This window comes from Tamandua tetradactyla, chromosome 12 (genome assembly GCF_023851605.1).
Source record: "Tamandua tetradactyla isolate mTamTet1 chromosome 12, mTamTet1.pri, whole genome shotgun sequence".
Taxonomy (NCBI): domain Eukaryota; kingdom Metazoa; phylum Chordata; class Mammalia; order Pilosa; family Myrmecophagidae; genus Tamandua; species Tamandua tetradactyla.
In genome coordinates this window covers 64,267,055-64,281,541 of record NC_135338.1, presented here as the reverse complement: position 1 = coordinate 64,281,541, position 14,487 = coordinate 64,267,055, and the positions used below count along the sequence as shown (strand labels likewise).

At 38.3% G+C, this 14,487-nt stretch overlaps 1 protein-coding gene across 2 annotated transcripts in view; it reads right to left on the bottom strand.

The window, feature by feature from the left end:
- Positions 1–14,487, bottom strand: part of RCOR1 (REST corepressor 1) — a 147,771-nt gene that overhangs the window by 78,432 nt on the left and 54,852 nt on the right. For both annotated transcript variants that reach the window (XR_013160526.1, XM_077123622.1), the window contains exon 3: positions 5,421–5,504. Coding sequence is in view for 1 of the 2 variants with exons in the window: in XM_077123622.1 (XP_076979737.1) it covers positions 5,421–5,504 (84 nt within the window). In the remaining variant the exon portion in view is untranslated. The remainder of the gene's footprint in view (positions 1–5,420; positions 5,505–14,487) is intronic.

Here is a 14,487-nt window from a genome sequence, read left to right as displayed (position 1 = left end):
CACAAAGAAAAGCCCAGGACTAAGCTTCACAGAAGTATTCTATCAAACATTCCAAAAAGAACTAATGCCAATCCTGATCAAACTCTTCCAAAAAACTGAGGAAAAAGGAATGCTACCTAATTCATTTTATGAAGCTAACATCATTCTAATACCGAAACTGAACAAAAATACAAGAAAACTTTAGACCAGTCTCCCTAATGAACATAAATGCGAAAATTCTTAACAAAATACTAGCAAATCAAATCCAAAGCCACATTAAAAGAATTATACATCACAACCAAGTGGGACTGATACTAGGAATGCAAGTGTAGCTCAACATAAGAAAATCAATCAATGTAATATAACACTTTCAGTTTAAGGGAAAGTTCAGTTTTCCCTTTCAGTTTAAAAGGGAAAAATCACATGATCATATCAACTGATGCTGAAAAAGTATTTGACAAAATCCATCATCCTTTCCTGATGGAAAACACTGAAAGTTTAAAGGAAACTTTCTCAATATCATAAAAGGTATAAGAAAAACCCATAGCTGGCATCATACTTAACAGTGAGAAATTGAAAGCATTCCCCTTAGCTAAGATCAGGAATGAGAGAAGGATGCAATTGTCACCACTATTATTCAACACTGTACTAGAAGTCCTAGCTGAAGCAATTAGACAGGATAAAGAAACAAAAGGCATCCAAATAGGAAAGGAATAATTTGCAGATGACATGATAATATACTTAGAAAACCCTGAGGAATCTCCTGAGTTAATACATAAATTCAGCAAAGATGTGGGAATAAGATTAATGTACAAAAGTCAGCAATGTTTCTGTACACAAGAAATGACCTTATCTGAGCCACAGTGGCTCAGCAGGCAGATTTCCTGCCTGCCATGCTGGAGACCCAGGTTCGATTTCCGGTGCCTGCTTATGCAAAATAAAAAGTGACCAGGAGAATCAAGTATCTAGGAATAAACCTAAATCAAGGACTTATACATAGAAAAATGCAAAAATTGCTAAAATAAATTTTAAAAAACCTAAATAGATGCTCACTGATAGGAAAACTGAATGTTGTTAAGATGTTAATTTTACCCCAAACTGATCTACAGAGTCAATGCAATATCAATTAAAATCCCAACAACCTACTTTGAAGACTTGGAAAAATTGGTTATCAAATTTATATGAAAGGGAAAGAGACTCCAAATAGCTAAAAACATCCTACAAAAGAAGAACAAAGTGAGAGGACTAACACTTCCTGATATTGAAGCTTACTACAAAGCCATAGAGGTCAAAACAGCATGATACTGGCACAAAGACAGAAGGACTGACCAATGGAATAGAATCGAGAGTGCAGAGATTGACCTTCTATAAGGCCCCCAAATCCACTGAACTAGGACAGAATAGTTTTTTCAATAAAGGTGCATGGGAGAACTGGATTTCAATAGCCAAAAGAATGAAATAAGACTCCTACCTTATACCCTATACAAAAATGAATTCAAAATGGATCAAAGACCTAAATGGAGAAACAGTACCATAAAACAAGAAAAGGCAGCGAAACATCTTCAAGATCTAGTAATAGGAGGTAGCTTCTTAAACTTTACACCTAAAGGACAAGCAGCAAAAGAAAAAATAGACAAATGAGAACTACTTAAGATCAAGAGCCTCTGTGCCTCAAAGGACTTTGTTAAAATGGTGAAGAGGCAGCTAACTCAGTGGGAGAAAATATTTGGAAACCACATATGGGATAAAAGTTTGATATCCTGGGGTGCATGGGTAGTTTAGTGGTTAGAATGCCCGCCTTCCTTGCGGGAGACCCAGGTTCGATTCCCAGACCATGCCCCCCCCCCACCCCCCAAAAAAAAGCTTGATATGCTGTGTACATAAAGAAATTATTCAGCTCAACGACAAAAACACAGACAACTTAATTACAAAACGGGTGGAGGAAATATTTGTTTTTGGTCTATACGTTTTTTTAATTTAGTTTTATTTGTATATATTATATATTCACATACCATGTAATCATCCAAAGTGTACAATCAAAGTTTCTCAATATCATCATATAGCTGTGCATTTATCACAACGGACTTTTTTTTTTCCTTTTGGTGACAAATTACATATATACAAAAAAGTAATGAATTTCTGAAGAGCAAATACAGAGGGCTAAAAAGCAAATGAAGAGGTGCTCATCTTCATTGACTATAAGGGAAATGCAGATCGACACTGCAATGACTGTTTCACTTTCAGAAGGAGTGTCACCACTAAAGAATAGGTGTAATTAATTGATAGTCCTGGAAAGACTTATCCTCTGGGTTTTAGGATTTATCTGACCTATGAACCCTTTGAGAATTATAGGATCCAGAAAAGCAAACAGTGCATGAGTACTTTCTAGAGTCTCAGTTTGAGTCCTAGGTGTTCTTAAGAGGTAACTGGAGTGATGTTGGTTGGGGTTTAGCAAACCAAGGCAATTAGCACTATGGAACTGAAGCTTGCATAAAAGTAGCCTTCAGAATAGCCTCTGACTCTGTTTGATCTCTCTTGACCACTGATACTTTATTATACTTATCTTTCCCCCCTTTTAGTGCAGAAAGCGTTGTTGATCCCACGGTTCCAGGGCCAGATTCATCCCCTGGAGTCACACCCCACGGTGCCAGGGAGATTTTCATCCCTGAATGTCATGTCCCATATAGGGTAGAGGGTAATGATTTTCCTTACAGAGTTGGGCTTAGAGAGAGAGAGGGTAACGTCTGAGCAACAAAAGAAGTTTCCTGGAAGTAACTCTTAGGGCTTCTTATGGGTAATCTTAGTTTCTTCCCTACAGAAATAAGTTTCATAAGGACAAGCCTCAAAATCAAGAGCTTAGGGCAGTTTGACTGTGGCTCAGTGGCAGAATTCTCTGCCTGCCGTGCTGGAGACCTGGGTTGATTCCCAGTGCCTGCCCACACAAAAAAATTAAAACCAAAAAACATCAAGGGCTTGGTCTATTTTCTTGGGAGTCCCCAATGGTTGAGAGGTACCTGGGGTTTTCCAGATGGGAAAGTTTAATAGTTCCATTTTCATATATATAGATAAATATATATATCTTTTTGGTTTTTTTTTTTACCTTTGGACCACCAGAGGGCTCTACCAAACTTCTGTTTGTTTTTGGCCTATATGGTTTTTCTTAATTATTTATTTTTTATTTATATATATTATATATTCACATGCCATTTAATCATCCAAAGTATACAATCAAAAGGTTATCAATATCATCATATAGCTGTGCATTTATCACAATCGACTTTTTTTTCTTTTTGGTGAAAAATTACATATATACAAAAAAAATAATAAATTTCAAAGCACATTGCAACTATTAAATGTAGAACAGATATTAGAGTTTGGTATGGGTTACAGTTCCACCATTGCACGTTTTTATTTCTGGCTGCTCTAAGATACTGGAAACTAAAAGAAAATATCAATATAATGATTCAACAGTCATACTCATTTGTTAAACCCTACCTTCTCTGTATACTCCACCATCATCTCTGATCTTTCTCCCACTCTTTAGGGGTATTTGGGGTATGTTCATTCTAACTTTTTAATGTTCAAAAGGGTTACTGATAATATGGGGTAAGGGGATGGTACTACATGTTCTGGAGAGGCTGGCCCCTCTGCATTTCAGGACTTATCTGGTCCAAGGACCCATCTGGAGGTTGTAGGTTTCTGAAGGTTTCTGGAACCGTAGTGCATGGAACCTTCATAGAATCTTATATAATGCCCTAGGTGTTCTTTAACCATGGTTGTGGTTGTGGTTTGGCAAGCTAGGATAGGCAGTAATGCCTAAATGAACCTTGTGTAAGAGTGACCTCCAGAGTGACTTCTCAATTGAGAAAGAACAGTCTCTTCAACAAATATTGTTGGGAACTAGATCTCCCTTTGCAAAAGAATGAATGTGGAGCCCTACATCCTATCATATGTAGAAATCAACTCAAAATGGATCAAAGATTTAAATATAAGAGCCAAAGATATCTAACTATAGAAGAAAACACAGGGAAGCATCTTGAGGACCTTGTTTTAGACCATGATTTCTTAGACTTTACACTCAAAGCACAAACAAAAAGAAATAAATATAGGACTTCATCAGAATTTAAAACTTTGGTGCATCAAAAAACTTTATCATAAAAGTAAAAAACAGCCTGTCCAAAGGGAGAAAATATTTGGAAGCCACATATCTGATAGGGGTTTAACATCCAGAATATATAAAGAAGTCCTTCAACTCAACAACAAAAAGAAAAACAACACAATTTAAAAACAGGCAAAAGACTTGAATAGATCTCTGTCACATAAGATATACAGATGGCTAGAAAATACATGAAAAGATTCCCAATATCATTAGCCATCAGGGAAATGCAAATCAAAACCACAATGAGATACCAGTCCACTCCCAACAGAATGGACGCTATCAAAAGAAGAAAAGAAAGAACGAAAATTACAAGCGTTGGCAGGGTGTGGAAAAACGGGGACACTCATTCATTGCTGACAGGAATATAAAATGGTATAGCTGCTGTGGAAGAGTTTGGCAGTTCCTCAGGAGGCGAAAATATAGAATCATCATATTACCCGGCAATTTCACTTCTAGATATATACCCAGAAAGAACTGAAACCAGGGAGTCAAAGAGATACTTGCACACAGATATTCATAGCAGCATCATTATTATTTCCAAAAGATGGAAGCAAACCAAGTATCTATCAACTCATGAATGGATAAACAATATGTATTCTATGCATACAATGGAATTTTATTCAGCCATAAAAAGGCCTGAAGTTCTGATACATGGGACAAAGTGGATGAACCCTGAAGACATCATGTGGAGTGAAATAAACCAGAAACAAAAGGATAAAACTAAATTAGAATACACAGTCAGAATCTACAATACAGGTTACGAGGCAATGGGATGGGGGAAGGGAATTGGGAGCTAAAGCTTTAAATGTACAGAGTTCCTACTTGTGATGATGGAAAAGTTTTCATAATGGATGGTAGTGATGGTAGCACAACATTGTGAACATAAATTAACAGTACCGATCTATATATGTGAATGTAGTTAAAAGGAGAAATGTTAGGTCATATATATGTTACAAGAGTAAAAACTAATTTTTAAAAAAGCATAAGACTTCACAACACAAACAGTGAACCCTAAATTAAACCATGAACTACTGTTATAATTATTAAACTGTGGTTTCATTAACTGTAACAAATATTCCACATCAATGTAAGGTGTTACTGACAGGGTAGTACATGGGAATCCTGTATTTTATGCATGATTGTCTTGTAATCCACTACTTATCTAACTAAAAAAATATGCATGAGAAATGCAATATATGCAGGAACTTATAGATACAAAGGGAAACTTTGAAACCTTATATTAAATAAGAAGCGTAGAAAATGAAGGTTCTCCAAGACTTACATTTTGCCTCTGATAAATTCTGATTAGGTGACCACACCAGCATGCCAAGGTTGTCTCTTTCTTGACTGCGTCTTGCCAGTTTGGCTTGATAGGAAAAAAAAAAGAAAATGCTCATCTAATTATTAAAATTAAACATATAACAAGCAATGAGTTAACAACAGCACTCTAGTCTTTCCAAGCCTCCAAATGATGATATCTCCACCCTTTATGTAAATCTGCCCTAATGGAATTCATGCATTTACCCATCATAACTTGAGGGTAGGATTGGGGAAGGTACCCGAGTTCACCAGAACATTTCTACTTCTTAATCCTCTCCTGTTTTACTCTTATTTAGAGAGAGAGTCAAGATGGCAGTTTAGTGAGGTGTGGGATTTAGTTCATCCTCCAGAGAAGCTAATAAATAGCCAGGAACAGTATAAAACAACTGCTGGGGCCACATCAGTGACCGGACACACAGCGTACATGAGTCTGGACCAGGCGACCAGCTGCAATCCAACCCAGAACCGTGAGCTCCCCAAGCTGCAGTGGCCGGCAGCCCTCCCCCACAAGCTGCTTCCCAGACGGGAAAGGAAAAAGACTTCACCAGCAGCAAGGGGCTGAGCGCAACCAAGCTCCAATTGTGGAATTCATTAACTAATTCTGACAACTAAAAAGAGGCGCCCACCCAAGTTGAATTTTGATATTCTCACAAGCAGTGAGGACAACCAAAGCAATAGGCTGAGCCCCCAATCTTGGGGTTTGTTTATATGAAACTTAACCCCACAAAGGATAGATCAAGCCTACTTAAAATTAGGCCTAAGAGTCACACCCCAAAAGAATATCTTTTGTTGGTTAGATGTTGGCCTCTCTCCAGCCAAGACAACAAGCAAACTCACTGCCCTCCCCCTGTCTATGTGGGGCATGACTCCCAGGGGTATGGACCTCAGTGACAACATGGGACAGAAATCCTAGAATGAGCTGAGACTCAACATCAAGGGATTGAGAAAACCTTCTTCACCGAAAGGAAAGAGTGAAATGAGACAAAATAAAGTGTCAATGGCTGAGAGATTCCAAACAGAGTCAAGATGTTATCCTGAAGGTTACTCTTACGCATTAAATAGATATCATCTGTTTAGTTAAGGTGTAATGGAGAGGTTGGAGGGAACTGCCTGAAAATGTGGACCTCTGTTCCATTAGCCATGTTTCTTGAAGATGATTGTATAAGGATTTGGCTTTCACAATGTGACTGTGTGACTGTGAAAACCTTGTATCTGATGCTCCTTTTATCTACCTTATCAGCAGATGAGTAAAACATATGGAATAAAAATAAATAATAGGGGGAACAAATGTTAAAAAAAAATTTAGATTGAAACGCTAGTGATCAATGAAAGGGAAGGGTAAAGGGTATGTATGTACGAATTTTTTTCTGTTGTCTTTTTATTTCTTTTTCTGAATTAATGCAAATGTTCTAAGAAATGATCATGCTCATGAATATGCAACTATGTGATGATATTGTGAACTACTGATTATATATGTAGAATGGAATGATCATACGTTAAGAATGCTTGTTTCTTTCTTGTCATTTTTTTTTTGTTTTTAAATTAATTAAAAAAAAGAATTCCTGCTTTTAGGAAACTACTAGATCTGCAATCTTTAATTCTATCTTTCAATGTGCTCTGGCTTTTATAAAGAAAGGGCTTCTATACTTTTGATAAAAATCTTTGGGGCTGTTACTTGCAAGGTGGGGAAAAAAGACCCCAAGTATACATGCTCTGAATCAGGCAAGTTAAAAGCTGAATTTATCAGGTGGATGGAAACAGGTCTTGAAGAATGGAAGACAAGTATACAACAAAATGAATGCAGGTGCCCTATCTGAGTGTACCCTTGAATATAATTTTGACTTATTAGAACACTGTTAAAGTTATACATAATCTAAAAATAAAATAAAGGCAATGAACATGTATGTGGAGGTGAAGACCCCAAATGGAGTACAAAGATCAGTGAGCCTTGCTGTTATTTCAAATAAAAATCAAGGTCAAAAAAAGACTGAAAGCGGGGGCGGGGCCAAGATGGCGGCTTAGTAAGGTACGCGCGTCTTAGTTTCCCCTCCAGAGCAAGTACTAGGTGAACAGAAACAGTGCAGAACAGCTCCCGGGGTCACGGCAGGGAATGGACACACAGCGTACCCCAGTCTGGACTAGCTACACTGACTGCGAGACTCTGCTGCGGTGAGATCCCCGAGCGGCACGCTCTTCCCCGAGCCACAGCAGCTGGCGCTGGAGCTCCTCCCTCCCTCCTTCCCGGGCCGGCTGAGAGTCTCGGAGAGGCAAGTTTCGCAAGCCACGACGGCCCGCGCCCCTCTTTTGCGGGCGGCTTTCTGGACCGGCTACGAGTCTCGGATCAGAGGGCTACCCAAGCCGCAGTGGCCGGCAACCGGCGCCACCCACCCCCGCGGGTGGCTTCCTGGTCCGGTGGCGAGTTCCCCAGGCTAAGGCGGCCGGCGACCGGTGCCCCTTCCCCACAGGCGGCTTTCTGGTCCAGTGGCAAGTTCCAGGGGCCGCGGCGGCCGGTGACTGGCAACCCTCCAGGGAGAGGAGGGAATTTCCGACAGTAGCAGGGACTGGGTCCAACCAAACACCAATAGGGGCATTAATAAAGGAGCCACAGGGTCCCATCAAGCCGCGACGGCTGGCGCCACCACCACGCGCGGCCCCTGGGACCAACTGAGAGAATTGGATCGGAAATCACCAGGCCGCGGAGAACAGTGATCAGGAGGATCCCTTCCAAACACTTGAGACAAACATGTGCCACGAGCGCCACCTACTGGGCAGGATAAGGAAAACAGAACCCAGAGATTTCACAGACAAATCTTCCAACCTGCTGGGTCCAACACGCAGGGAAATCTGACTAAATGCCCAGACGCCAGCAGAAGATAACGGACCACGCTCAGAAGATTGAAAATATGGTCCAGTCAAAGGAACAAAAAAATAGTTCAAATGAGATACAGGAGCTGAGACAACTAATGCTGAATATACGAACAGAAATGGAAAACCTCTTCAAAAACGAAATCGATAAATTGAGGGAGGACATGAAGAAGACATGGGCTGATCAAAAAGAAGAAATAGAAAAACTGAAAAAACAAATCACAGAGCTTATGGAAGTGAAGGATAAAGTAGAAAAGATGGAAAAAACAATGGATACCTACAATGATAGATTTAAAGAGACGGAAGATAGAATTAGTGATTTGGAGGATGGAACATCTGAATTCCAAAAAGAAACAGAAACTATCGGGAAAAGAATGGAAGATTTTGAACAGGGAATCAGGGAACTCAAGGACAATATAAACCGCACAAATATACGTGTTGTGGGTGTCCCAGAAGGAGAAGAGAAGGGAAAAGGAGGAGAAAAACTAATGGAAGAAATTATCACTGAAAATTTCCCAACTCTTATGAAAGACCTAAAATTACAGATCCAAGAAGTGCAGCGCACCCCAAAGAGATTAAACCCAAATAGGCGTTCTCCAAGACATTTACTAGTTAGAATCTCAGAGGTCAAAGAGAAAGAGAGGATCTTGAAAGCAGCAAGAGAAAAACAATCCATCACATACAAGGGAAACCCAATAAGACTATGTGTAGATTTCTCAGCAGAAACCATGGAAGCTAGAAGACAGTGGGATGATATATTTAAATTACTAAAAGAGAAAAACTGCCAACCAAGACTCCTATATCCAGCAAAATTGTCCTTCAAAAATGAGGGAGAAATTAAAACATCCTCAGACAAAAAGTCACTGAGAGAATTTGTGACCAAGAGACCAGCTCTGCAAGAAATACTAAAGGGAGCACTAGAGTCAGATACGAAAAGACAGAGGAGAGAGGTATGGAGAAGAGTGTAGAAAGAAGGAAAGTCAAATATGATATATATAATACAAAAGGCAAAATGGTAGAGGAAAACATTATCCAAACAGTAATAACACTAAATGTTAATGGACTGAATTCCCCAATCAAAAGACACAGACTGGCAGAATGGATTAAAAAAACAGGATCCTTCTATATGCTGTAATACAGGAAACACATCTTAGACCCAAAGATAAACATAGGTTGAAAGTGAAAGGTTGCGAAAAGATATATCATGCAAATAACAACCAGAAAAGAGCAGGAGTGGCTATACTAATATCCAACAAATTAGACTTCAAATGTAAAACAGTTAAAAGAGACAAAGAAGGACACTATATACTAATAAAAGGAACAATTAAACAAGAAGACATAACAATCATAAATATTTACACACTGAACCAGAATGCCCCAAAATACATGAGGAATACACTGCAATCACTGAAAAGGGAAATAGATACATCTACCCTAATTGTTGGACACTTCAATTCGCCACTCTCATCAATGGACAGAACATTTAGACAGAGGATCAATAAAGAAATAGAGACTTTGAATATTACAATAAATGAGCTAGACTTAACAGACATTTATAGAACATTACACCCCACAACAGCAGGATACGCCTTTTTCTCAAGTGCTCATGGATCATTCTCAAAGATAGACCATATGCTGGGTCACAAAGCAAGTCTTAAATTTTAAAAGATTGAAATCATACACAACACTTTCTCGGATCATAAAGGAATGAAGTTGGAAATCAATAATAGGCGGAGTGCCAGAAAATTCACAAATACGTGGAGGCTGAACAACACACTCTTAAACAACAAGTGCGTCAAAGAAATTGCAAGAGAAATTAGTAAATACCTCGAGGCGAATGAAAACGAAAACACAACATATCAAAACCTATGGGACGCAGCAAAAGCACTAAGAGGGAAATTTATTGCCCTAAATGCCTTTATCAGAAAAGAAGAAAAGGCAAAAATGCAGGAATTAACTGTCCACTTGGAAGAACTGGAGAAAGAACAGCAAACTAACCCCAAAGCAAGCAAAAGGAAAGAAATAACAAAGATTAGAGCAGAAATAAATGAAATTGAGAACATGAAAACAATAGAGAAAATCAATAAGATCAGAAGTTGGTTCTATGAGAAAATCAATAAGATTGATGGGCCCTTAGCAAGACTGACAAAAAGAAGAAGAGAGAGGACGCAAATAAATAAGATCAGAAACGGAAGAGGAGACATAACCACTGACCTCACAGAAATAAAGGAGGTAATAACAGGATACTATGAACAACTTTACGTTAATAAATACAACAATTTAGATGAAATGGACGGGTTCCTGGAAAGGCATGAACAACCAACTTTGACTCAAGAAGAAATAGATGACCTCAACAAACCAATCACAAGTAAAGAAATTGAATCAGTCATTCAAAAGCTTCCCAAAAAGAAAAGTCCAGGACCAGACGGCTTCACATGTGAATTCTACCAAACATTCCAGAAAGAATTAGTACCAACTCTGCTCAAACTCTTCAAAAAAATTGAAGTGGAGGGAAACCTACCTAATTCATTCTACGAAGCCAACATCACCCTCATACCAAAACCAGGCAAAGATATTACAAAAAAAGAAAACTACAGGCCAATCTCTCTAATGAATATAGATGCAAAAATCCTCAATAAAATTCTAGCAAATCGTATCCAACAACACATTAAAAGAATTATACATCATGACCAAGTAGGATTCATCCCAGGTATGCAAGGATGGTTCAACATAAGAAAATCAATTAATGTAATACACCATATCAACAAATCAAAGCAGAAAAATCACATGATCATCTCAATTGATGCAGAGAAGGCATTTGACAAGATTCAACATCCTTTCCTGTTGAAAACACTTCAAAAGATAGAATACAAGGGAACTTCCTTAAAATGATAGAGGGAATATATGAAAAACCCACAGCTAATATCATCCTCAATGGGGAAAAATTGAAAACTTTTCCCCTAAGATCAGGAACAAGACAAGGATGTCCACTATCACCACTATTATTCAACATTGTGTTGGAGGTTCTAGCCAGAGCAATTAGACAAGAAAAAGAAATACAAGGCATCAAAATTGGAAAGGAAGAAGTAAAACTATCACTGTTTGCAGACGATATGATACTATACGTCGAAAACCCGGAAAAATCCACAACAAAACTACTAGAGCTAATAAGTGAGTACAGCAAAGTAGCAGGTTACAAGATCAACATTCAAAAATCTGCAGCATTTCTATACCCTAGTATTGAACAAGCTGAGGGGGAAATCAAGAAACGAATCCCATTTACAATCGCAACTAAAAGAATAAAATACCTAGGAATAAATTTAACCAAAGAGACAAAAAACCTATATAAAGAAAACTACAAAAAACTGTTAAAAGAAATCACAGAAGACCTAAATAGATGGAAGGGCATACCATGTTCATGGATTGGAAGACTAAATATAGTTAAGATGTCAATCCTACCTAAATTGATTTACATATTCAACACAATACCAATCAAAATCCCAACAACCTACTTTTCGGAAATAGAAAAACCAATAAGCAAATTTATCTGGCAGGGCAGGGTGCCCTGAATAGCTAAAAGTATCCTGAGGAAAAAAAATGAAGCCAGAGTTCTCACGCTGCCTGACTTTAAGGCATATTATGAAGCTACAGTGGTCAAAACAGCATGGTACTGGCATAAAGATAGATATATTGACCAATGGAATCGAATAGGGTGTCAGATATAGACCCTCTCATCTATGGACATTTGATCTTTGATAAGGCAGTCAAGCCAACTCACCTGGGACAGAACAGCTTCTTCAATAAATGGTGCCTAGAGAACTGGATATCCATATGCAAAAGAAAGAAGGAGGACCCATATCTCACACCCTATACAAAAGTTGAGTCAAAATGGATCAAAGATCTAAACATTAGGTATAAGACCATAAAACAGTTAGAGGAAAATGTAGGGAAATATCTTATAAATCATATAACTGGAGGAGGTTTTATAGACCTTACACCTAAAGCAAGAGCCCAGAAGAAAGAAAGAAAGAAATGGGAACTCCTCAAAATTAAACACTTTTGCGCATCAAAGAACTTCATCAAGAAAGTAAAAAGACATCCTACACAGTGGGAGACAATATTTGGAAACGACATATCAGATAAAGGTCTAGCATCCAGAATTTATAAAGAGATTGTTCAACTCAACCACAAAATGAAAGCCAATCAAATTACAAAATGGGAAAAAGACTTGAACAGACAACTCTCAGAAGAGGAAATACAAATGGCCAAAAGGCACATGAACAGATGCTCAACGTCCCTGGCCATCAGAGAAAAGCAAATCTAAACCAAATCATCTCACACCCACCAGAATGGCCAATATCAACAAAACAGAAAATGACAAGTGCTGGAGAGGATGTGGAGAAAGAGGCATACTTATTCACTGTGTGTAGGAATGTCAAATGATGCAACTGCTGTGAAAGGCAATTCGGCGGTTCCTCAAAAAGCTGAATATAGAATTGTCATATGACTCAGCAATACCATTGCTAGGTATCTACTCAAAGGACATAAGGGCAAAGACACAGACAAACACTTGCACACCAATGTTTATAGTAGCATTATTTGCGATTGCAAAGAGATGGAAACAGCCAAAATGTTCATCAACAGAGAAGTGGCTAAACAAACTGTGGCATATATGTACGATGGAATATTATGCAGCTTTTAGACAGAATAAAGTTATGAAGTATGTAACAACATGGATGGACCTTGGGAACATTATACTGAGTGAGACTATCCAAAAACAAAAGGACAAATACTGTATGGTCTCACTGATATGAACTGACATTAGTGAATAAACTTGGAATATTTCATTGGTAACAGAGACCATCAGGAGACAGAAATAGGGTAAGATATTGGGTAATTGGAGCTGAAGAGATACAGATTGTGCAACAGTACTGAATATAAAAACTCAGAAATGGACAGTACAAAACTATCTAACTGTAATACAATTATGTTAAAACACTGAATGAAGCTGAATGTGAGAATGATCGATGGAGGAGGACTGGGGGCAAAAAGAAAATCAGAAAGAAAGATAGATGTTAAAGATTGAGGTGGTATAATCTAGGAATGCCTAGAGTGTATAATAATAGTGACTAAATATACAAATTTTAAAAATATTTTTGCATGAGGAGGAACAAAGGAATGTCATTACTACAGGGTGCTGAAAATAGATGATAATTAATATTTTAAAATTTCACCTTATGTGTGAGATGAAAGCAAAAAATATTTGGTAAAAAATTTATATTTTGACTAGTGCATTTCCTAATATAACTTATATAGATAGCTTGATTGAACACCATAAGTACTTGGAATCTTGGGTTGGACATGAGAATTTGTTGGTTTGTCCAGAGTGATGCCCTGATGAATCCCAGAGTGATTTGATCAGTGAGTGGAAAAGTATTCGCAAAAATTGTGAGAACAGGGAGAGATTCAACTTTTCCAAGTTGAATTTTTGATATTCTCTCAAGCAGTATGGACAACCAAAGCTATAGGCTGAGCCCCCTGTCTTGGGGTTTGTTCATATGAAAGGCCTAACAGTCACTCCCAAGAGAGCTTCTTTTGTTGCTCAGATGTGGCCTCTCTCTTCAGCCAACACAACAACAAACTCACCACCCTCCCCCGGTCTACATGGGACATGACTCCCACGGGTGTGGACCTTCCTGGCAACGTGGGACAGAAATCCTAGAATCAGCTGAGACTCAGCATCAAGGGATTAAGAAAAACCTTCTCCACCAAATGGGGGAAGAGTGAAATGGGACAAAGCGTCAATGGCTGACAGATTCCAAAGAGAGTTGAGAGGTTTTCCTGGGGGTTAGTCTTACACATTAAGTAGATATCTCCTTGTTTTTCAAGATGTAGTGGAGAGGCTGGAGGGAACTGCCTGAAAATGTAGAGCTGTGTTCCAGTAGCCATGTTTCTTGATGATGACTGAATAATGATACAGCTTTCACAATGTGACTGTGTGATTGTGAAAACCTCATGTGTGATGCTCCTTTTATCTACAATGTCAATAGACGAGTAGGACATATGGAATAAAAATAAATAGGGGGAACAAATGTTAAATTTAGTTCGAAATGTTAGTGATAAATGAAAGCGAGGGGTAAGGGGTATGGTATGTATAATCTTTT